At 48.3% G+C, this 23,839-nt stretch overlaps 1 protein-coding gene across 3 annotated transcripts in view; it reads left to right on the top strand.

The window, feature by feature from the left end:
* The window catches only part of LOC146788709 (NXPE family member 4-like), a 588,533-nt gene that overhangs the window by 373,510 nt on the left and 191,184 nt on the right, over positions 1-23,839 (top strand). For all 3 annotated transcript variants that reach the window (XM_085630316.1, XM_085630315.1, XM_085630317.1), the window contains 2 exons: positions 17,627-17,688; positions 20,216-20,434. In XM_085630316.1, coding sequence (XP_085486442.1) covers positions 17,627-17,688; positions 20,216-20,434 — 281 coding nt within the window. The remainder of the gene's footprint in view (positions 1-17,626; positions 17,689-20,215; positions 20,435-23,839) is intronic.

A 23,839-nucleotide genomic window follows, 5' to 3' on the forward strand; every position in this document is an offset into this window, starting at 1 on the left:
CGCTGCGTCTCCCGCGAAGCGGGAGGCGTGAGGTCTTTTCAAAGGACCCGGTGTAGGAGGGAGGGGCTGTTGTTCCGCTGCTGCTCCCACAGCCTCCTGGGACTGCAAGTCCTGCATGCTATGTCCCCCGGTCTGGCACAACAGAGTTCAGGTGCGCTGCGTCTCCCACGAAGCGGGAGGCGCGAGGTCTTTTCAAAGGACCCAGTGTAGGAGGGAGGGGCTGTCGTTCAGCTGCTGCTCCCACAGCCTCCTGGGACTGCGAGTCCTGCGCGCTATGTCCCCCGGTCTGGCACAACAGAGTTCAGGTGCACTGTGTCTCCCCTTGGAGATCTTTTAAGCACAAGTTGAAGCAAAGTCTTTTTGTAGTCTTTCTCCTCTCCTTCAGCAGCAAGGCAACCACTGCAGGTCAATCCCCCAGGTCAGGGACAGTACTCCTCCTTACAGCTTTCCCAGTTCTTTCTCCTCCGGCAGAGGTTTCTTCTTGTCAAGCAGGATCTAATTTCTTGGGAGCAGGGTCCCAATACTTATACCCCTAAATCCTTTGTTCCTCTGGGGTAGAGAGGCCTGTGCCTAGTTTAAACCAGTTCTGGAGCACTCTGTTGACATGACTCTGGCTTTTCTTTCAGCGTGCAGGGCAGAGACATCAGACACTCCACGGGAGGTGGAGCCAGCATTGTGGTGGAAAGGCACAGTCCTATTCAGAGTCCAGGTGTACTCCTCCCACACATCTGGATGTAAATCTCTCTATTCACCACCGGGCTGCCCCAGCCTGTCTCCTGGAATTCCCCAGCCCTGTCACTCACAGAAACCAGACAGGAGATACACATCATAGCAGAGGCGGGCTGAAATGGTTAGGCAAGCAAATACCAGCTTTCTAAAAGTGGTATTTGCAAACACAGAATATTAAAATAATTTTTACTAAAAGATGTATTTTATTATTCTGAGTTCAGGCATACTAAACTCGAATTTCTAAAATGTTCCCTGGGTCTGTTAGGGTCATAGAATGTAACAATTCTAACAGACCAGTCTGGCCTATGAGAACAGGTAGCCTTGCAATAGTGAAAAACGAAAATTGCTGTAATTCACTATTAGGACATGCCACACACATCAGGGCTTGTCCTACCTTATGCTTACAATGCACCCTGCCCTTGGGCCTACCATAGGGGTGACTCATATGAAGTAAAGGGAAGATTTAGGGGCTGGCGAGTGTGTGCACTTGCCCAGTCAGCATGACAGTACCAGACTGCACGCAGGTTCTGCAATGGCAGACCTTAGACACACTTTACAGGGCTGCTTCTGTGGGTGGCACAACCAGTGCTGCAAGCCCACCAGCAGCATTTGGATTTACAAGTCCTGGGCACTCCTGGTGCACTTTACTGGGGTCTGATAGTAAACCAAATAAGCCAATCATGGAATCCAACCAACATATACATTTTATACAGGGAGCACTTGCACTGTGGTACTGGTTGGCAGTGGCACAGCGCTCTGAGCAGCTAACACCAGCAAAACACATGAGGCACAGCGACAAAAAGTGGAAGGGAGACTCACGCCAAGGTGTCAGGTTTAACACTAACATTACGCTGACACGCACAGCTTAAAGTCATTACAGCGTGCCAACGCAGCTTCTATGTCTTCCTGAACTTCTTGTACGCTGTGGCATTGCTCAACGCAACCCCTTTGTATTGGTTGCCTAGCGACTCACGTAACGATGACACGCACAGCTTAAAGTCTTTACAGCGTGTCGGCGATTTGGATTTTAATCGCTGACCCGCTCAGCTTGAAGTCACTGCAGTTTGTCCGGCGAGTCGAGTTGGTTGTTCCATTCACTGACACGCTCTGTTTGAAGCCTCTGTGGTGTATCAAGTCCATTCATTTGCTTCATCAATTCAATCGCTGACACACACAGCTGTGTGCCAGCTAGGTGAGTTCTTATTGCTGACACACACAGTTTGATTTCATTACAGCGTACCACGGAACTGAATTTTCAATCGCTGACACACACAGTTACTGCAGCGTGTCAGGTCCATCTGCAAAATCCTTTTTCTTTATTACTTATTTACTTATAACTTTTACCTTCTTCACTGCGCTGATGCACACAGCAGCTTCATGTAGAAGATGTCTCCAGCTCATCTTTTAAACAATTTTAATCACTGACACGCACAGCTGATTTTGTTGAATATAGAGTGTCCGTACTTGTTACAAATTAGTCTTTCACACACACAGCCGTATTAGTTATTACACAGTTTATTTAGTTTTCTTTCTAAAACTTATACTTTCTGGTCTTAAGTCATGCAAAATGTCACTGCAGCCCCTTTTTTCCTACAGTCACCAGGTGATCCTCTCATAAAATGGTCCAAGTGGAAGAAGGTGTTCGAGCGCAGTGCTCGAGTTTTTGGAACTTCTCTCAGTATTGAAAGGAGAACAGCTTTGCTGATGCACTGTCTGGGGTCCAAAGGTCAAGATGTCTTCGATCATCTTCCAGACGTTCCTGGCAGTGCTGCAGCAAATCTGAATTAATTTGAATTGTGTATTCACAAACTTGATGCTCGTTATTTACCGAAGGTTAGTACTATATTAGAACGTTACCATTTTGGGAGAAGCATGCAAAAGGAAGGGGAGAGTATTGATAATTATGTTACTGATTTAAGGCACCTGGCTGCCACTTGTAAGGTTACTTTATTTATAGATGAAAGAATAAGAGACCAATTTATGTTGGGTTGTGTGTCCAAAAAGGTGCGTAATGAATTGTGGCTCAAAGATGAGCCTTCTCTTGATGAAGTTTTGGTAGTAGCCAAAAGAATTGAACATTCTCTTGAGTGTGTTAAAGAGATCAAGAAAGATCTCAATAACGATGTCTTGGTTGTCAAAACCACCCCAATTCTCAATATCAAGTCAAAGGACTTTCAAACTACGGCCCAAGATAAAGACAAACAAGTGAGTAAGTCCAAGTTCCAGTTCAACAAAAATAGAAAATGTTATAGATGCAATAGCGCTAGTCACGGAGCTAATGATAAATCCTGCCCCGCTTTGAATGCCACATGTTCTTATTGTAAAAAGAAAGGACATTTTGTTATTGCATGCAGGATCAAGTCCTCTAGACAAAAGGTCAATGAAATTGGAGTTGAAGCTTCTTCTGATCTACATGATTATGAATGCGGTCAATTTATTGTTCAAGTAGGGGGTGATGGGCCATTGGATCATATTCTTGTGGAAGGTCAGAAGACAAAGGTCTTATTTGATTCTGGTGCAAAAATTGCCATTGTTTCAAGTGCATTTTTTGATGAAAACTTAAGAACCAAAGATAATCTTCTCAAAGCTGATATTCGCCCCACTGCTTATGGCGGAGACCCTATTGAGTTGTGTGGTTATTTTATTGGGCTGATAGAATATGAGGGTCGTTTCACTTCAGGTAAAGTATAAGGGGCAGATTTATGAGCCCCTTGCGCCACTTTTGCGTCACTTTTAACATGGGAAAAGTGACGCAAAAGTGGCGCAAGGGGCTCATAAATCTGCCCCTAAGTTTCTAAGAAAGGAGACAGTATTAGAAGCTGGTGGCATCAGAAGGACCTGGGTGTTATGTTGGATCCTAAAAACTCTCCTCCCATAATTCTTAGTTCTTAATGAAGACAGAGGTGTGGTTGAGTCAGTAAATCATCACTCTCTGCTAAGAGATGATCTTATGAAAGAATATCCCCAAGTTTTTGATGACAAACTTGGTTGTTTGAACGGTTACTGTCACAAAATAAGATTGGTTCCAGGATCCATTCCTGTTTCAAGCAAAGTGCGAAATGTTCCTTTCACTGTTAAGGATGAAATGCTGAGTGAGTTAGAAAAACTCAAATCACAGGGCATTATTGAAGAGGTGGATGGCACGTCCTGGTTGGCTCCAGTTGTAGCTTCCAGGAAAGCTGATGGGTCCTTGAGATTAGGTGTAGATCTCAGGGAGCTCAATAAATGTGTGCTGGCAGATAAGTACCCACTTCCCAACATTTCAGACCTTTTGAGCATGGTGCATGGTGCATGGACGCCCGATCACAGGAGCTCACCTCTGGGACACGGGCCAGGACTCTTTGCCCCAGGCTGCACAGTGCCCTCGCGCACGTCATTCCAAACGCCAGGAGGCGCAAGATAAGAATCGGCGCGGGCTCCCGCATCACGGAACGCCTGATCACAGGAGCTCACCTCTGGGACACGGGGCCAGGACTCTTCACCCCAGGCTGCACAGCGCCCTCGCGCACATCATTCCAAGCGCCAGGAGGTGCGAGATAAGAATCGGCGCAGGCTCCCGCAGCGTGGGACGCGCGCAGGCAGCACCTGGGCAAAGCCCGGGCCAAGGGCGGGCCCGTCCCTGCCCGTCTTTGCCAGGAAGTGGCAGGGCAGGGCCACTCCCTTTGCATTTGCATCCAGGACCGTGTTGACCGTCGGAGACTGCTTTGGGAGGTACTGTGTGTTACGCTTCACTATTCATCTTCTGACACTACCGCGTATCCACCACGTGGGACTGCTCCATAGACTATTCCCTCCTTCTTGACCCCTGGAGAACTTTCGCTTATTTATTTCTCCGCTATATTTGCTCAGCCTGTTTGTGACTGCCTTAGTACATGTAGGCTCTCTTACTGTAAGCGTATTGGGTTCTCCTGGCAATGATCGGTTCTTGAGAGTGGAATATGGGAAAGAGGAAAAGCATGGAAGCCGTTGTGGGAGGCAGGGGAATCCGGGCAACAAAAGGGAAAAGGGCTAGGAAGACACCCAAGCATTCAGGTAGCAAGTATGTCCTTGATCGGATAGACACCTTGATTAGCGAGTGTGAGGACATCCTTGTGGATAGCCAGACTGTGCCCCCAACTTTAAGTGGACCAGTGGGTAGATCACTCCCAAGCCCTTGTTCAAGCTGAAGCCCAAATCTCCCCCTTGTTATCCCAACAATGTTTCAGAGACAACCCCTCAAGAGGGCAACAACAGTACCAAATAAGTCAGCATCAACTACCCAGGGAACTCCACAACTTCTCATTATCCCTAATGCCAGAGACGGCATTAGTACCCCGCATCTTGAACCCACAATTAATTGTCCAAACAGGTTCCTGCCTCTTCAGGATCTCACTGATGGACACAGTGAAAACGTGTCCTCTCTGCCATCCCCTGACACCGCCATGGCTCCTATTGAAAACAAAACTGGGCCCGCAGATAGTCACCTCATTATAATAGCACTTAAAGAAGAGATAGGTGTTATGAAAACCATGCTAGAAAGTCTCACTAATTTAGTTAAAACACTACTAAAAACTGACCCATCTCGCACACAGCATGGCACCCTGTTACTTTGTCACGCGCCGCAATTTACTGGCGTTACAGGAGCCAACTCCCCTCAGAAAAAGCTGCACTGCTCATGGGCCCACTTTACATCAGCCGCCCACACCTGACACACTTATTGGCAGACAAATTTCTAAAGATCCTTTAGCAGGGAAAATAAGTAACTCTGGTATTACCATTCAAGACAAACTTAAGAGATTAGCTTCCTCACAGGATCTCACAATAGCCATAGGGCCGTACACCTATGGCAAGCCCACCTCTCTGCTTATGAATGTCGAGATCGGTTGCCCCTCTAGCTACCCCAGCTATTACTAATTTGTTGGAAAATAAAAAAATCTACATGACTAACGTCCAGAAACTCAATTCTAATAGTGGTCATGAGAATGAAGATTCCTTGATTAATAAGGTGAATCATTGGATTTGTCATGTTAGGGGCTGTTGATCAGTAATCAAAGACGACATTCTTAGGGCACGGAGGCACACCTCTTCAAACCACCCAATGGATTACATCGAGATTACGCTCATGGGAGGCGAGATGGCGGAAAACCTCCTTGCCCTAGAGTTTCGTACTTGCCCCCCAGACGGGTCCTCCATTCAATTTAGGCACGCCCCAATACATGAGCAAGACAGGACACCCGCCATACAGCCATTGTCACTCTTGGCAGGTGCCTCCTCGCTTGAGGCTAATGACTGACTGGACCAGGTCTACCATGATTTTTATCAACTGACCACAACACCTAGCCCCAACCACACAGCTAGTCCCTTTACAACCCTGATCCCTCACAACTTAACAAACCGTAACAAAGGTAGACCTCAGTGTAGGGATAGCATAAGTAGACTCCGTACACCTCTTGGGAAGGAGCTAGCTGTCTGTACCACTACACACCTAGCTCTGTAACCACCAATTTGCTTACCAATCAATGTCCAAGCTCCTTTACATAGTGACGCTTCTTGTCCTGTACCATATGAGCAGTTGAAGATAGTGTCATGGAGCGTGGCTGGCCTAAGCAGTAAACTCCCGTTTCCCCATTGGAACCAACTAGTGGAAGGCTTCGATGTTTGCTTTTTCCAAGAGACATGGAGTCTGGTTCCACTATATAAATCCAGTTACACCTGTTTCTACTCACCTGCATTTTCCATAGGGAGAGGGCGCCCGTCTGGGGGTCTGGTCGTCTGGATAAAAATTGCCCTTGACTGCCGAATTTCTCTCCAAACAAGCCCAAGCCCAGACATCCTATGGCTAAGCATCGGGGGCCCACGGGGTAGACCTAGCATTGAACTCTTTAATGTCTACCCAAGAGGGACAAAAGGTGGCAAGCCCTCGCCCACCAAGGAGTATGGGCTGAGGGCAGTTAATGGTAGATCACCCTCCGACAAGCAAGGCGCTAACACTTACAATAGAGCCACCTGTCCTTCCCGGATAGATTACATTTTTCTTGCTGTGAAATTGTGGGGGTACCTGGTGGACATGAAAGTGGGCTTGACCACAGAGAGCGACCACAACCCCCTATGCCTAACACTGAAGCCCCTGTGGGCGACTCCCCACCATCAGTCAAGCAAAGCTTCCCATGTAACTACTAGGGACATAGTTCCATCCAATTGTAAAAGATCATTGAAATGGAAGAAGGTAGCTTTGAACGAAACAAAGATAGTCGCCATTAAACACGACTTGATTAGAGGCATTTCGGAGCTCCAAGCTGAAGTCCACAGCACAACAAGTCTAGTGGATGTTTCCAGGGTCCATACACATATTGTTAACTGTTAGGTCTGGCATCATTGGCGTGGGTCTCCCTTTCCCTCTCCTCTTCCTATTTTGTTATGTTGGCTGGATTTAGATGCTCTGGGCGCCGTGCCACTGCTCATCAGTGCCACAGCGCGAATGCTCCCTGTATATAAATGACTGTATGACTTAGGATAACTATAATGCCTAGATCTGTGTAGCATGTCCAATAGTGAGATACCCTCTATTTTATTGTCGCTACTGGGACACGATCCATTCTCATAGGCCAGACTGGGCCGGTTGAGGATTTCTCTCTATCATCCTATCTGGCCCCAGGAACCTGATATGAACTTCAAGTTTGCGCTCGGGACATTGAGAGACACCTTTTAGTAAGGACCGTTTATATATCCCATGTTTAGAAATGCCTCTTCCGAAAACACTGTAGTTTCTTGCCTACGCTTTACTGTAGACTTTGCGAGTATGTGTATTGGCCATCCGGTTTTGGAGCAGCAGGGCCAGCTGGGTCAGACCTGGCTGGAGAGAGAGATTGGTATTCAGAGCCTGGGGAGGGGTGACTCTTTGATCCGAGCAGGGCCGTGCCTGGCAAGGTGAATGATGGCTCCACCTCCCACTGGGCGTCTGAAAGAAGACCCCCTCATTCTGAAAAGGCAGGATGTCACCTCGTAAACCAAGTGCTCCCTGACCCCACCAAACTGGTTCTGACTGGAGTCGGTGATTTGCGACCTTAGAGAACAAAGACTTTTTAGGTATAAAATGCTGCGCTGGAACTTTGTCCGGTGTGTTCCTTCTGAATGTCAAGACGAAACTCTGTCCGAGTGAACAGAGGAAAGGACTTTGAAACTTTCACCAAGCTTGCCGAAGAAACTACCCGAGGGCCTGAATCAAGAGCGCCTCCTGCAGAAGTCTCAGGGACATTAGACTTCACCCCGTAAGCCGTCGGAATTCCTGTGCGAGGAATTCTGCTTGCAGGTGAGACCTCCGTCGAGTAATCCGGTTCTCTAGTTCTACTGTGAGGACAGCGGACTGGGCACCTTTGAAACTTTTGCTGACCCAGTGCGGGCCGCTGCAGCTAAGAGAGAGCTGCCGCCGCTGAGAGCCCGTCTGAATCTGAATCCTTTAACCTTTTGCTGGATCAGCGTGGGCCGCTGCAGCTAAGAGAGAGCTGCCGTCGCTGAGAGCCCATCTGAATCAGACCCTTTGAACCTTTCGCTGGATCCGTGTGGGCTGCTGCAGCTAAGAGAGAGCTGCCGCCGCTGAGAGCCCGCCTGAACCTGAACCCTTGAACCTTTTGCTGGATCCGTGTGGGCCACTGCAGTTAAGAGAGGGCTGCCGCTGCTGAGAGCCCGCCTGAACCTAAACCCTTGAACCTTTTGCTGGATCCGTGTGGGCCGCTGCAGCTAAGAGAGAGAGCTGCCGCCGCTGAGTGCCCTCACCCTAGTCAACGTTTGCATCATCGTGGTTCGTTCTGTGGGCCGCCGCAGCTAAGCGAGAGCTGCTGCCGCTGAGTGCCCGCACCCTTTGCCACTTTGCATCATTGGGATTTTTCCGGTGGGCTGCCGCAGCTAAGAGAGATCTGCTGCCGCTGACTGCCCGCACCCTTGTCAACTTTTGCATCACTGTGATTTGTCCTGTGAACCGCTGCAGCTAAGAGAGTGCTGTGGCCACTGAGTGCCCGCACCTTCATCAACTTTGCATCATTGGGATTTGTCCTGTAGGCCGCTGCAGCTAAGAGAGAGCTGCTGCCGCTGTGTGACCGCACCTTGTTTACCCGTGTTGAGGATTGTTTCTACTCATCTAGTGGGCCGCCGCAGATAAGAGAGAGCTGCTGCCGCTGTGAGCCCACCACGGAGCTGCACAACGAGAGTCATCGCCACCACCAGCCCTGGCCGCCGCAGCCGCGTACTGCTGCCGCTGAAAGCTCGCCTGTCCCCGAGTGCCCGATCATTGTGGGTGCACGCTACGGACCTCTGCAGCCCAGACTTGTGGTCGCTGGGAGTCCGCCTATCATCGTCTCCGCTTCTTCGAGAAGCTGCGTGCTGTGTCCCCTATCACCGACAGGTATCTGGTGCGCAACGGGTCGCGCAGGCCCCGGCCTTGAACTTAGTGTCACGTTCTGTGAATACGTAATTGCTTTTTGGAATTCCTACCAGTTGACGTGAATTGTAGTTGTTGAAACGCTTTGAGAATTTCGGGTTAAACTGTTAGATAAAGATATTATTTTTAGATACCTACCTGAGTTGTGTCCTTTTGTGGTGTTGTTGCTGCCTTACTGTACATGGTCATAAATGCTTCACACACTGCCTCTGAGATAGGCCTAACTGTTTGTGCTAAGTTACCACAGGGTTGAGCAGGGGTTGTCAAAGGGGGTAGCCCGCTTGCCCTGACTTAGGCAGAAGGGTCCCTATTTGGACATTGGCGCCCGCCATTGCCAACTGGAGACCTCCATTTCTAACATTAACCAAATCAATGTCCACTTCCATGCACCCAGTCCAAGAAAAGGCAGGAGCAATCACATCAAGGATCCATGCACTTGGTATACCAAAAAATGTAGACAAAAAAAGGTTGGCCCTAGCCGCAGCCATTAAAGAAAAAATCTATCCCCTCATAAAAACTGCCAGAAAATCATATAAAGCAGCTCAGCGGGAGGCAAAGTTAGAATGGGATGAATCCCGCTGGAAGCAACTCAAGGAGGCATTTTGCCTTAAAGATTCCAACCTGTTCTGGAAACTGGCCACTTGGGGAAGTAAATCAGGTGCAAGTTCACCCCCAAACTACACCATCGGCCAGGTCTGGCATGGTTACTTTAAAGAGCTCTCCTCAACGTCAGCGGGCATTGCAGCTGAGGCAATGGATGGGTTAAATGCGTCTGCGGTTGAATCAGAGCTTTTCAACCTGCTGGAGATGGAAACAGCAATAAGTAAAATTGTTTCATCCAAAGCAGCAGGTCCAGACGGCCTACCCAGCGCTCTTTTCTTGGCCGACTCCCCTCATTGGGCACAATAAATTTTATTGTTAGCAAACGCAATAGCTAGGAGAGCCCTTGTCCCGGAGTCATGGAGGGCTGCGGAAGTAGTTCCTATATACAAAAAGGGTCCAAAGGATGACCCTTCCAACTATAGGCCCATAAGCCTGATTGACGCAATGCAGAAAGTCTTTGGCCGGGTCCTTTTGCAGAGGATACAGTCATGGGCAGAGGAGGAATCTATCCTCTCTCATTTTCAGGCTGGCTTTAGGGCAAGGACTGGGACAATGGACCAAGTGTTTAGACTTATCCTTGTCTACTGGAAAGTAGTGGTGTTAGGCAAGGGCAGTCTTTACCTTGCTTTCATAGACCTGAAGACTGCCTTTGACCTGATCCCCAGATCCAAGTTGTGGACGACACTTGATGGGATAGGCATCCCCCCATTTATTCTAAAACTACTAATTTGGCTCCATGAGGGAAACTTTGCCCAGGTCAGGTGGGGGGAGCAGGGGCAGCTAACAGAGCGCATCCATGTCAATAAAGGGGTCCGACAGGGTTGCGTTCTGGTACCAACTTTATTCTCCTTGTACGTAAACAGGGTAGTTGATTTTCTTCAGGAGGTGCCAGCCAACTCGCTCACATTGGAGGGTAGCAAGATACAAACCCTGCTGTTCGCAGATGTTCTTTTGCGACAATCGAGGATTGGTCATAAATAGCTCAAAAGCAAAATGTATGGCTTTTAATGGCCACAAGTCTCTTAGGAACTGTCCATCGCTGGGTGGGGCACCTCTGGAAAGGGTGGACTCCTTTGACTACCTTGGTGTAAGACTGTCTGACAAAATGTTCTGGAGACCCCACTTAGCTAAGATGCTCTTGTGCCATAAACGAGTGGCTGGAGTAATAGGGAAAGAACACCGCCTCTCGCACACTAGGCCGGTAGCCCCTGCCCTCCAGGTTTACGAGGCAAAGGCAGTCAGCTCTGCGCTTCACGGAGCAGAAGTTTGGGGCTTTAACAAGCTAGACGACCTCTGTAGATCGGAACACAAATTTTTAAGAGATCTGTTCACAGTACCCAAATATGTTCCCCTCACCCCTCCATTGATGGACATTGGCAAGCGGTCGATTGGTGATGTAGCTAGGTTACGCCCATTACTGTACTGGGCCCGCATTAGGCGGACCCCTGAGCTTCTTCCCTATGCCCTCTCTGAAATTATTCGATTAGATACCGGCTGTAAAATCGGCTGGATTTCAAATATCAAAAATATGTTGATAGCTATGGGTCTCCGAGAGTGTTGGGATAGTCAGGAACCCCGAAGGAGAGAGGAGCTCAAATGCTTATACTGGGAATGGGTGGACCCGCGAGAGATTCGCAAGCCTAATACGGGTAAACTTACAACAGAATTCTATCTTCATAAACAAATCAGACAGCTTGAGCCCTTTCTCGACATAATTCAAGTACCAAGGGATAGAATGCTGTACTTAAATTTCAGGTAAGGCACCCTCCCTCTTTGCGAGAATACAGCGAAATGGCATACAAGCAATGGCAAAGCCTGCCCATGTTGTAAAGCCCCGGCGGAAAGAATCCCACATGTAATGTTTGCCTGCCCGGACTATAAATCACCACGGGCCAAATGGCTAAAATCAGTTTGCCAACAACTGGGAACACGGGACTACCATACAGCACTACGAAATCTCAAATCTGATTCTAGGCCACACTATGTATGCTGCGTAGCAAAGTTCCTGGGCCAAGCATGGCTCATAAGGTGGAAAGCTTTATCAAGAATGGCATAATTTTAATTTCACTAAGGTAGCGACAATTGCAAGTTGCAATGCCAAAATCTGTTTGAGCTTATACGCACCAGCACTTTATTTGCCAATCTTGCTTGTCATGATTAGGAAAACCTGGAAAATGAATTTTTAAAACAAAATTTTATTCATTACGACGAAGAAGTACCAACTGTGTTTTTATATATGCTTTTAATTTAGATTTGTAGTTGACTTGCCAATTGTGCAATTTCCCGTTGTTCTATTGTTTTTTAACTCTCTCAATGTGCCCCATGGGTTACCAATCCAAGGGCCTAACCGACTATCATGATGAACCGACTGCTTCATACAATCCCAAGATGCTATACGATTGTATCTTTTGTTTTATGTAACTATTGTATCTTTTAAAATTCATAGCTTTTATGACATTTTCTGTCGAATAAAGCGTAAACAAACAAGCATGGTGCTACAATGTTCAGCACCATCGATTTGACGTCTGCGTATAACAGATTTTGCTTGATCAATCCTCTAAGGATTTGACTGCCTTTGTTGCCCCCTTTGGGACTTTTAGATTTGTCAGACTCCCTTTTGGCCTTGTGTCTGCTGCCTCAGTCTTCCAACGCGTCATGGAGAAAGTTTAGGTCAATCTCCCGGGGGCATGCGTTTATCAGGATGACATCTTGGTATATGGCAGTGACGAATCGGAACATGGAAGCAGAGTTCGGCAGGTTTTGGATAGGCTTTCTGCACACAATCTCACTATAAAACGTGAAAAGTGCAAGTTTGGTCTTGATAAAATAGATTATTTGGGTCATTCCATTGCGGCGGATAGTGTAGTTCCCAAGGCTGAGTTGGTTAATACCATCAGAGATTTGACTGCTCCCTCAACTCCAGAGGAACTCGTGCGTTCCTAGGGATGGCAGAATATTATAATAAATGTATTAAGGACTTTGCGGAAGCTACTTTTAACATGAGAAACTTATTATAAAATGGGGTAAAATTTGAATGGAGTGAGGTATGTGAAGAGGAGTTTGTTGAAAACTTGAAATAAAATGTAAATTGTCCAATGCCCCTAAGCTGCGCAATTCTGAGCCTTCAAAAGGCTCTATCATTTCTCCTGATGCCAGCTTGAAGGGTCTTGGTGCTGTTTTGTATCAAGGTGGCACAAATCCTGATAACACCATCATGTTCGTTTCTAGGAGTCTGAAAGGTGCTGAGTCTAGGTACTCTGGGGCATATTAGCAAGCAAATGCGATAATTATCGCAAAATGCCCTTAGCGAGTTTTTTTTAATCACCTTCTATTGCTGGAGTACATCGCCCTGTTAGCGGCGTGTTATCAACATGCCGCTAACAGGCGATGTAAAATCCAGCGATAGGGGTGATAGCGGGAGAAATCCTGTGAATAATAAATAGCGATAAGGAAAAGCTTGCTAATATGCAAGTGTGTTCTTATCCCAACAATCCACCTCGTATTGAAAGTATGCCTAAGTAAACTTTCTTCCAAGCGTAAAGTAATTGCGATAAGCCGGTTATCGCTCATTTTGTTATCGCTTCGCTGGTCCTGGGCCGCATTTCTAATAGGGCGATGTTGTGTTAGCGACCGTTTTCATTACGTTTAGGTGAGAAACGCCTACCTTGCATGTCATTAGCGATATCTATCGCTGACATGCAAGGCGTAATGGAAAAAGCCCGCTAACGCTAGAAAGCAAGCGCTAAAGCAGTTTAGCGCTTGCTTGATGATAGTGCGATACAATTATCGCCGCTTTTCGTCCAAAAACGGACGCTAAAGCGGCGATAATTCTATCGCGGGGTCATTGATGATATGCCCCTCTGTTATTAAGAGAGAGGCCCTTGCAGATTATTGGGCCATTAAAAAATGTAAAAAAATTCTTTGGGGTACTTCATTTGTAATTAGAACTGATCACAAGCCACTGTGTGAAGTATTTTCCAGTAAAGGTATTGATTCTATTTCACCAAGAATCTCTAAATGGATTGTTGGATTGCAGGGTTATAATGTTTGTGTTAAGCATATTCCTGGTTCAGAAAACTTTGTTGCTGACACACTTCCTAGCTCCAATTTCTCGTTCTGATGATCTTGCTGATCCAACTTTCAGTCACTCTCATGATTTTGTTTGTGAGATTGACTATAGGATAATTTCTCAAGAGCGATGGGGCACTTCTTGTCATGAAGATGAGGTAATTCCGAATTTAATGAAACTCATTCATGATGGTTGGCATCACAAGGAACAAGGAGGCCTGTCTGTGAAAGACTTTTGATCTGTGAAAGATCAACTGTCCTGCTGTGATGGAATGTTGTGGAGAGGTCACAGGTTAGTCCCTCCACTGGCTTTAAGAAAAGATTTGCTGGATCTGGCTCATGAAGCACATTTAGGGATCTCTAAAACAGAAGAAAGATTGCGCTCCACCTACTGGTGTCCTGTTATGGATGTACAGGTTGAGTGTCTTGTTAGGGAATGTGCTCAATGTTCACTTAGTGAGAAGAGTCTAAAAATCAGGACTCAACCAATGGAAATGCAGTCTCGCCCCAGCGGTCCTTGGAAGGACATAGCTCTTGATATTTTGATACCTGTGCATGGCAATGGGTCTAATACTTAAGTTATTGTTGTGATGGATCTCTACTCCAGGTGGCCGGAAATAGCCTTTGTAAAAAATATTAACTCTAAAACTGTGATCTAATTCCTTAAAAATGTGATCTCTAGAGAAGGGATACCAGAAACCTTGTTGACAGCTAATGGTGTCCAACTTCTCTCTAAAGACATGAAAGAATTTCTTATTAATTGTGGAATTGTTCATAAGAAATGTGCCCTATATCACCCTGAGTCAAATGGGACTGTTGAACAGGGTTATAAAGGAAACTATGGCAAAACAAAACAGTCTTGATTGGAAGGAAGCGGTGTCTATGGGGCATATCAACAAGGGCTTTATCTCTGCTTTTTTCGCTTTAAAAGCCAAAAAAGGAGAGATAAAACTAGCGCCCTATCAACAACAGGGTGCTAACATGCAAATTTGCATGTTAGCACCCTTTTACTCTACACTTCCCCTTTGCGTCTCTAATGAGATGCAAAGGTGGCGTTCCAGAGTACAATATTAGGAGAAATGTCGATAAGCGACATTTCTCCTATTATCAAGAATGTCGCTAACCCTGTTAGAGACAAAAAAAGCAGCGCTAACCGCGGTTAACGCTGCTTTTTTACGTCTGGTGTTTTTCTGACTTAGCCATGATATCCTATGGAAGGAGGATATCATGGCTAAGTTTGCCTGTCCCTATCAACAAGGTAACGTGAGATAATCTCTGGGTTTCCAGCGATAATCTCACGTTAGCCTGTTAGCGTGAGGATTTTTATCGCTATTGAGATAAGCGTTGCTAATAGCACTCTATCTCAGCGATAAAAATTCACGCTAGCCGGCGATAATTATCCTAGCGCTAAGTGCGCTTAGAGATAATTATCGCCGGTTGTTGTTGATATGCCCCTATGAGAGTTGGCGTTTATCGCTTTGCGCCTCACTCAACAACTGGTAAAACTCCTTTTCTTTTGTTTCGCAGTAGACAACCCGATACCTTTTTAGAACCACCATGGGTTAATCGATTTCTTTCTGACAGGTGTGGAGTTTCTGATTTAGTTTCCTGGAAAGAGAAAGAAGATCAAAAATGTTTGAAAAGTAAAGAACATTATGATGTGAGACATGCTGTCAAGTCAACTAAGGTTGCTGTTGGTGATCTTGTTATGATCAAAAACCTGGTTTCTGTGTTTCTGGTTCCAAATTCTCAAGACCTTTGAAAGTTATTAAGGTTTTTGATAATGCTATGAAGACCTCGGACCAAAGGTTTTGGAATTTGGGCAGGGTTGCTGTATGTGGAGAGAAGGACCAGATAGGTAATTATTTTCATAATGTTTATGAAAAAGGTATTCCTGGGGATCCAAAGAGATCTAGCAGAGAGTCCCATGCTCCTTCATACTTGAATGACTATGTGGTATAATTTTGATATGTTGTATTTCTTTGTTGCTTGTCCACATTTTCTCTACGTTGTTTGTTGCATAACAGAGGGAGATGTGTTGTAATGTTACTTCTTCCTGGGTTGAAAACTATACATTCTAGAACTGTGGAGTTACTCCGGCTCAATGGCAGAATCTTGGTGAAAGAGATTGCTGACTTGAGCCAGAGGCGGTTGGGTGGCTGAGCTGTTTTATCTGCAACACTTATCAATAGATACGAATATTGGATCTTCATTCACTTCCTGTCTTCATTCAAGAATTCATCTTTTTAACACTCCCATCCATAGCACTCCCAGTAAAGACTGGTCTCATCAGTTCTGACTCAAGGGGATACAGACTCCCATCCATGAGACTCTCAGTAAAGACTGGTCTCATCAGTACTCACTCCAGGGGATACAGGCTCCCATCCATAACACTCCCAGTAAAGATTGATGTAATCAGTTCTGACAGACTCCCATCCATAGAACTCCCAGTAAAGACTGGTCACATCAGTTCTGACAGACTCCCAGTATAGACTGGTCTCATCAGTTCTGACAGGCTCCCATCCATAACACTCCCAGTAAAGACTGGTCTCATCAGTTCTAACTACAGGGGTTCCTGACTCCCATCCATAAGACTCCCATCCATAAGACTCCATTCATAAGACTCCCAGGGAGTCAGGCTCCCATCCATAAGACGCCCAGTAAAGACTGGTCTCATCTGTTCTGACAGGCTCCCATCCCTAAAACTCCCAGTAAAGACTGGTCTCATCAGCTCTGACAGGCTCCCATCCATAGCACTCCCAGTAAAGACTGGTCTCATCAGTTCTAACTACAGGGGTTACAGACTCCCATCTATAAGACTCCCATCCATAAGACTCCATTCATAAGACTCCCAGGGAGTCAGGCTCCCATCCATAAGACGCCCAGTAAAGACTGGTCTCATCTGTTCTGACAGGTTCCCATCAATAGAACTCCCAGTAAAGACTGGTCACATCAGTTCTGACAGACTCCCAGTATAGACTGGTCTCATCAGTTCTGACAGGCTCCCATCCATAACACTCCCAGTAAAGACTGGTCTCATCAGTTCTAACTACAGGGGTTACAGACTCCCATCTATAAGACTCCCATCCATAAGACTCCATTCATAAGACTCCCAGGGAGTCAGGCTCCCATCCATAAGACGCCCAGTAAAGACTGGTCTCATCTGTTCTGACAGGTTCCCATCAATAGAACTCCCAGTAAAGACTGGTCTCATCAGTTCTAACTCCAGGGGATACAGGCTCCCATCCATGAGACTCCCATCCATAAGACTCCCAGGGAGTCAGGCTCCCATCCATAAGACTCCCAGTAAAGACTGGTCTCATCTGTTCTGACAGGCTCCCATCCATAAGACTCCCATCCGTAAGACTTCCAGTAAAGACTGGTCTCATCTGTTCTGACAGGCTCCCATCCATAAGACTCCCATCCATAAGACTCCCAGTAAAGTCTGGTCTCATCTGTTCTGACAGGCTCCCATCCATAAGACTCCCAGTAAAGACTGGTCTCATCTGTTCTGACAGGCTCCCATCCATAAGACTCCCAGTAAAGACTGGTCTCATCTGTTCTGACAGGCTCCCATCCATAAGACTCACAGTAAAGACTGGTCTCATCTGTTCTGACAGGCTCCCATCCATAAGACTCCTATCCATAAGACTCCCAGTGTGGCGTGGGCTCCATCATGAACGCTCCCAGAGCCGCGTGGGTCTCCTCAGGAACAGAGCAGGTGTAGTAGACATGCTCTTCTTGGTTGGGCATGGTTTGATGCTGCAGATCTGCTCCACATGCTGATTCCTCCTTCTTCTCTCCATGTTCCAGGTCTCGCATCAGAGCTGCAATCCCTCATGGCTTACAAGACCTCAACGTCATCCAGTGTTCAAGTGAGACTTCTTTCTAATAATGGGTGCATTGTTTATAGTATTTGATGAATCCACTCGCTATTGGTGTTAGAGTAAATATGAAAGAGAGAGGGAAACGATGAGTTAAGAGCGTCAATAATGGTACATGAGGTCATTGAGTCGGTGGGGAGTTCAAGTGTGAATTTTAGGATTTTCTAGATTTTTTTCAGGGATACAGGGCTTGGGAAACATGTGCACCTTACATTGCAAGACAAGAGCATGTGTCGACGATCTTCTCCAGAGCTGCGCCAGGTACAGAGGTCATCGCCGCGCACACATGGGGAGTCACCTTCTCGTATCTGAGTCCGAAGCTTTGGAACAATCTCCCAGAGTCCCTGCGACATTGCCCGTCTCTTATGGCATTTTGCAAGGGTTGGAAGACCTGGCTGTTGTAGTTTATTGGCTGCACTCTCTCTACTTTGGTCTAGCGCTGGGACACCCTCTGGGGTAGCTGTGTGCTTTATAAGACATAAATAATATGAAACTCAGGCATCTACGAAAGATGCAAAATTGACAAGGTTCTAAAGACTGCCAGAGATCTGTCGCAGGACTGCATCATTTACACATCCCTGATATATGCCATGGACCTATCTCTGCCCTGCACAGATCTGATTAGTGCAAGCGATCTCTCTCAGCATAGTGCCATTTACACACCTCTGATGAATGCCAAGGACCTACCTCTGCGCTGCGCCAGATACACCAATTTGATTAGGGTGAGAGGTCTGTCGCAGGACTGCACCAGGAACATGTCTCTCTCTTGCTCTCCTGCCGTGACCTGTGTCTCTCTCTTGCTCTCCTGCCGTGACCTGTGTCTCTCTCTTGCTCTCCAGCCCTGTCACAGGTCTCTCTTTCTCTCCTGCACTGCCCAATGTCTCCCTTGCTCTCCTGCATTGCCCCATGTCTCTCTCTTGCTCTCATGCCCTTTCCCGTGTCTCATTCTTGCTCTCCTGCCCTGTCATATGTCTCCCTTGTTCTCCTGCCCTGTCTTGTCTCTCTCTTGCTCTCCTGCCCTGCTCCAAGTCTTTCTTGCTCTCCTGCCCTGCCCTATGTCTCTCTTGCTCTCCTGTCCTGCCCCATGTCTCTCTCTTGCTCTCCTGTCCATTTCCGTGTCTCTCTCGTTCTCCTGCCCTTTCCCATGTCTCTCTTGCTCCCCTGCACTGCCCCATGTCTCTCTCTTGCTCTCCTGCACTGCCCCATGTCTCTCTCTTGTTCTCCTGTCCTGCCCCATGTCTCTCTCTTGCTCTCCTGCCCTGCCCATGTCTCTCTTGCTCCCCTGCACTGCCCCATGTTTCTTTTTTGCTCTCCTGCCATGACCCGTGACTCTCTCTTGCTGTCCTGCCCTGTCCCATGTCTCTCTTTCATTTTCTCCTGCCCTGTCCTATGTCGCTCTCTTGCTCTCCTGCGCTGCTCCATGTCTCTCTTGCTCTCCTGCACTGCCCCACGTCTCTCTCTTGCTCTCCTGCCCTTTCCCACGTCTCTCTCTTGCTCTCCTGCCCTGTCCTATGTCTCTCTCTTGATCTCCTGCCCTTTCCTGTGTCTCTCTCTTGCTCTACTGCCCTGTCCTATGTCTCTCTTGCTCTCCTGCCCTGCTCCATGTCTCTCTTGCTCTCCTGCCCCATATCTCCCTTGCTCTCCTGCAGTGCCCCATGTCTCTCTCTTGCTCTACTGCCCTGTCCTACGTCTCTCTCTTGCTCTCCTGCACTGCCCCATGTCTCTCTCTTGCTCTCCTGCCCTTTCCCGTGTCTCTCTCTTGCTCTCCTGCCCTGTCCTATGTCTCTCTCTTGCTCTCCTGCCCTGCTCCATGTCTCTCTTGCTCTCCTGCCCTGCCCCATGTCTCCCTTGCTCTCCTGCCCTGCCCCATGTCTCCCTTGCTCTCCTGCAGTGCTCCATGTCTCTCTTGCTCTCCTGCACTGCCCCATGTCTCTCTCTTGCTCTCCTGCCCTTTCCCATGTCTCTCTCTTGCTCTCCTGCCCTGCCCCATGTCTCTCTTGCACTCCTGCACTGCCCCCTGTCTCTCTCTTGCTCTCCTGCCCTTTTCCATGCCTCCTTTACTCTCCTGCCCTTTTCCATGTCTCTCTCTTGCTCTACTGCCCTGTTCTATGTCTCTCTCTTGCTCTCCTGCCCTTTCCCACGTCTCTCTCTTGCTCTACTGCCCTGTTCTATGTCTCTCTCTTGCTCTCCTGCCCTTTCCCATGTCTCTCTTGCTCTCCTGCCCTATCCCATGCCTCTCTCTTGCTCTCCTGCCCTTCCCTATGACTCTCTCTTGCTCTCCTGTCCTACCCCATGTCTCTCTCTTGCTCTCCTGCCTTGCCCCATGTATCTCTCTTGCTCTCCTGCACTGCCCCATGTATCTCTCTTGCTCTCCTGCCCTTTTCCATGTCTCTCTTGCTCTCCTGCCCTTTTCCATGTCTCTCTTGCTCTCCTGCCCTTTCTCATGCTTCTCTCTTGCTCTCCTGCAGTCTCTGCTCCTTTGTCTGATACTTACAATGCCCTCCCTCTTGTCTTGCAGATAAGGCTGCCCCTGTGAAGGAGAAGTGTAAGACAGGGATGAAGCATGAGGTTCCTGCGGGTTATTTCCTGCAGAACGTCTGGCACCCCGTCTACTGCAGCATGAACAGGTTCCCCTCACTGGATGACATGAATGGCTGCCTGAAGGGGAAGTCGCTTCACCTCATCGGAGACTCCACCATGGTGCAGTGGAACACTTTCCTCACCGGCAAACTCACAAGTAGGTTGTGTTCACCACATTAGCATTAGGCCTGGGTATCGGGGGAATTTGGTAATTCTGCGTTACTCTCGTATGATGGAATGCAGAGTTTTTGAACCATTCCATCTTCCCATCGTATTTGGTATCCACTGAATACCCCTCGGTGCCCTTACAAAGTTGGCAGTGATTAAAAGTTGTAATCACTGCCGAACATGCAAGAACGCCAAGTGGTAACAGTGGTTTTTAGGTCGAGCCTAGGCAGCGCGCATGCGCTGTCGGCAACAACCTGTAGTATTGAGTGAAGGAGGTAGCTCCCGCCTGCTGCTTACTATTGGCTCAGCGCAGTGTCGGTCTTCTTTGCTGCCGCATAGTTGGTTTAGGCAGCAAACGTCACTTCTGCTTTTTTCCAGTGCAGCACCGACCAAGTACTGTTTTGTTACGCTTAGACAGCCTAACTGTTATTTGGTGAACTCTTTTTTTTGTTAATTGCATGCTTCATGCATGTGTCAGTGCTCAATGCACGTCTGTGTCGGTCCCCTACCCACCACCACCCACTCTCTGTGTTGTACCCCCACCCACCTGTCACTCTTTGTTTTTAACACTTAGCGTCTTTCCAGATTTGAGGCTGAACTGCGTTTGCTCACGCATTTTTTAGGTTTTTGTCAATGCCACAGCATATGTTTGGAAGAGAAGGGGCCATTGCTGAAGAGAGGGAGGGGCAGGAACCCTGTGCTCGCCTGGGGGTGAAAAATTACGGCAGGCAGGATGCGGGGCTGGCACTCATTTACAACTATTGCAGCCCAGCATGCTGAGCTGTATCTTCTATTATGGGGGTGCGCATTTCTTTTGTTCTGCGATGCATTAAAAATAGCAACTCGGCCCTCCGCTTGCTACGGAGAAGCAGCATGGTTAAAAACATGGAGGGACCTACCTGTTGGAATATTAATTTCCCATCCTTCTTTTCTTCTCTCAAGCATACCCCTTGCTACTTTTGCATCTCTTTTTTTCCACGCTTTTTTGCTGGTTACATGGAGCTCGTCCAAAGCTTCTAACACTGCCTCGTGGCCATTTGACCTCACACGGGGTTACTGCGCAGTGGGGTGAGTTTGTACACATTAGAATTGGGGCTCATGGGGGTGGGAGCAGGAAAATGAATATAGATCAGGGGAGACCTGCTGTAGCTGCCTTCCACTACAACTGCTGCAGCCACAGCTATCCGTGACCTACAAAGCAGACTGAGCGCTGCTGCGGTGTCAGCCAGCAGACTGAGCGCTGCAGTGTCAGCCAGCAGATTGAGCGCTGCTGCAGTGTCAGGCAGCAGAGTGAGCACTGCTGCAGTGTTAGCCAGTTGACTGAGCGCTGCAGTGTTAGCCAGCAGACTGAGCGCTGCCGCAGTGTCAGCCAGCAGATTGAGCGCTACCACAGTGTCAGCCAGCAGACTGAGTGCTGTAGTGTCAGCCAGCAGACTGAGCGCTGCTGCAGTGTCAGCCAGCAGACTGAGCGCTGCTGCAGTGTCAGCCAGCAGACTGAGCGCTGCAGTGTCAGCCAGCAGACTGAGCGCTGCAGTGTCAGCCAGCAGACTGAGCGCTGCAGTGTCAGCCAGCAGACTGAGCGCTGCAGTGTCAGCCAGCAGACTGAGCGTTGCAGTGTCAGGCAGCAGAGTGAGCGCTGCAGTGTCAGGCAGCAGAGTGAGCGCTGCTGCAGTGTTAGCCAGTTGACCGAGCGCTGCAGTGTCAGCCAGCAGACTGAGCGCTACCACAGTGTCAGCCAGCAGACTGAGTGCTGCAGTGTCAGCCAGCAGACTGAGCGCTGCAGCAGTGTCAGCCAGCAGACTGAGCGCTGCAGTGTCAACCAGCAGATTGAGCGCTGCAGTGTCAACCAGCAGATTGAGCGCTGCAGTGTCAACCAGCACACTGAGCGCTGCTGCAGTGTCAGCCAGTTGACTGAGCGCTGCAGTGTCGGCCAGCAGACTGAGCGCTGCTGCAGTGTCAGCCAGAAGACTAATCGCTGCTGCAGTGTCAGCCAGCAGACTGAGCGCCGCAGCAGTGTCAGCCAGCAGACTGAGCGTTGCAGTGTCAGCCAGCAGACTGAGCACTGCTGCAGTGTCAGCCAGCAGACTGAGCATTGCAGTGTCAGCCAGCAGACTGAGCACTGCTGCAGTGTCAGCCAGCAGACTGAGCGCTGCTGCAGTGTCAGGCAGCAGACTGAGCGCTGCTGCAGTGTCAGCCAACAGACTGAGCGCTGCTGCAGTGTCAGCCAGCAGACTGAGCGCTGCTGCAGTGTCAGCCAGCAGACTGAGCACTGCTGCAGTGTCAGCCAGCAGACTGAGCACTGCTGCAGTGTCAGCCAGCAGACTGAGCACTGCTGCAGTGTCAGCCAGCAGACTGAGTGCTGCTGCAGTGTCAGCCAGCAGACTGGGCGCTGCTGCAGTGTCAGCCAGCAGACTTTGTGCTGCTGCAGTGTCAGCCAGCAGACTGAGCACTGCTGCAGTGTCAGCCAGCAGACTGAGCGCTGCTGCAGTGTCAGCCAGCAGACTGAGCGCTGCTGCAGTGTCAGCCAGCAGACTGAGCGCTGCTGCAGTGTCAGCCAGCAGACTGAGTGCTGCTGCAGTGTCTGTCACCGTCCAATAGTCCTCGGGGTCGCACGATGCTGTAAGGGGTCAATTACTAACCCAGTTTAAACACATGAAACGTAGGCAATACAGCCTGTACCAATGGATTCCAGGGCAAATGCTGGCTGTCGGGCGTACATTCCTGTGTCGGTCACTCGAAAAGGTGCCGAAGGAGCTACTTGGTTGGATCCTACAGCTCACTCCGACCACCCGGGGTCACCCTTACTCCCAACTGCCTTCGGAGCCACCCTTAGCCCCACCTATCCGCCTCCTTTCTGACATCTAGAATAGGGAGTGGCGACATCTGAGCGATCCTATCACCGCTTAACTCAAATTTCATATTGAGTTCTTGACTGACTAATGGCAAAATCCACAAGCGGTGTTCAGAACAGTCTGCAACAATGAACACCCGATCCGAACGAAGATTTGTGATTGATACCCAGGAACAAGTGGACACCAGTATGTTCCTCTCTGGCTGTGAGATTGGATTCACAGCCAATCAGCACTTTACAATTCTGTGTCGTGCATTGGGATTGGCTAATGTGCAACCAATCCTCCAATCCTAGGCCACTTTTTCTGTTACTCCTCCCTTCCATGCGCCATCTGTAATATGTTTATAAGTGGGATTGGCTGTTTTGCAACCCGGAAGTTCTAATGTCTTTCTATTATTATACTGACAATAAACATTTGGACTGTCGATGTAGGTACCGCAATTGGTGTCATTTTAAGCGCGGCATTTAGGCGACCACGTCAGATGTATTAGTCTGGCAAAAAAACTGTTAAAATAAATTTTAGCAATATGAGCAGTGTGGTAA

The sequence above is a fragment of the Triturus cristatus genome, chromosome 10 (assembly GCF_964204655.1).
Source record: "Triturus cristatus chromosome 10, aTriCri1.1, whole genome shotgun sequence".
In the NCBI taxonomy this organism is placed as follows: Eukaryota; Metazoa; Chordata; class Amphibia; order Caudata; family Salamandridae; genus Triturus; species Triturus cristatus.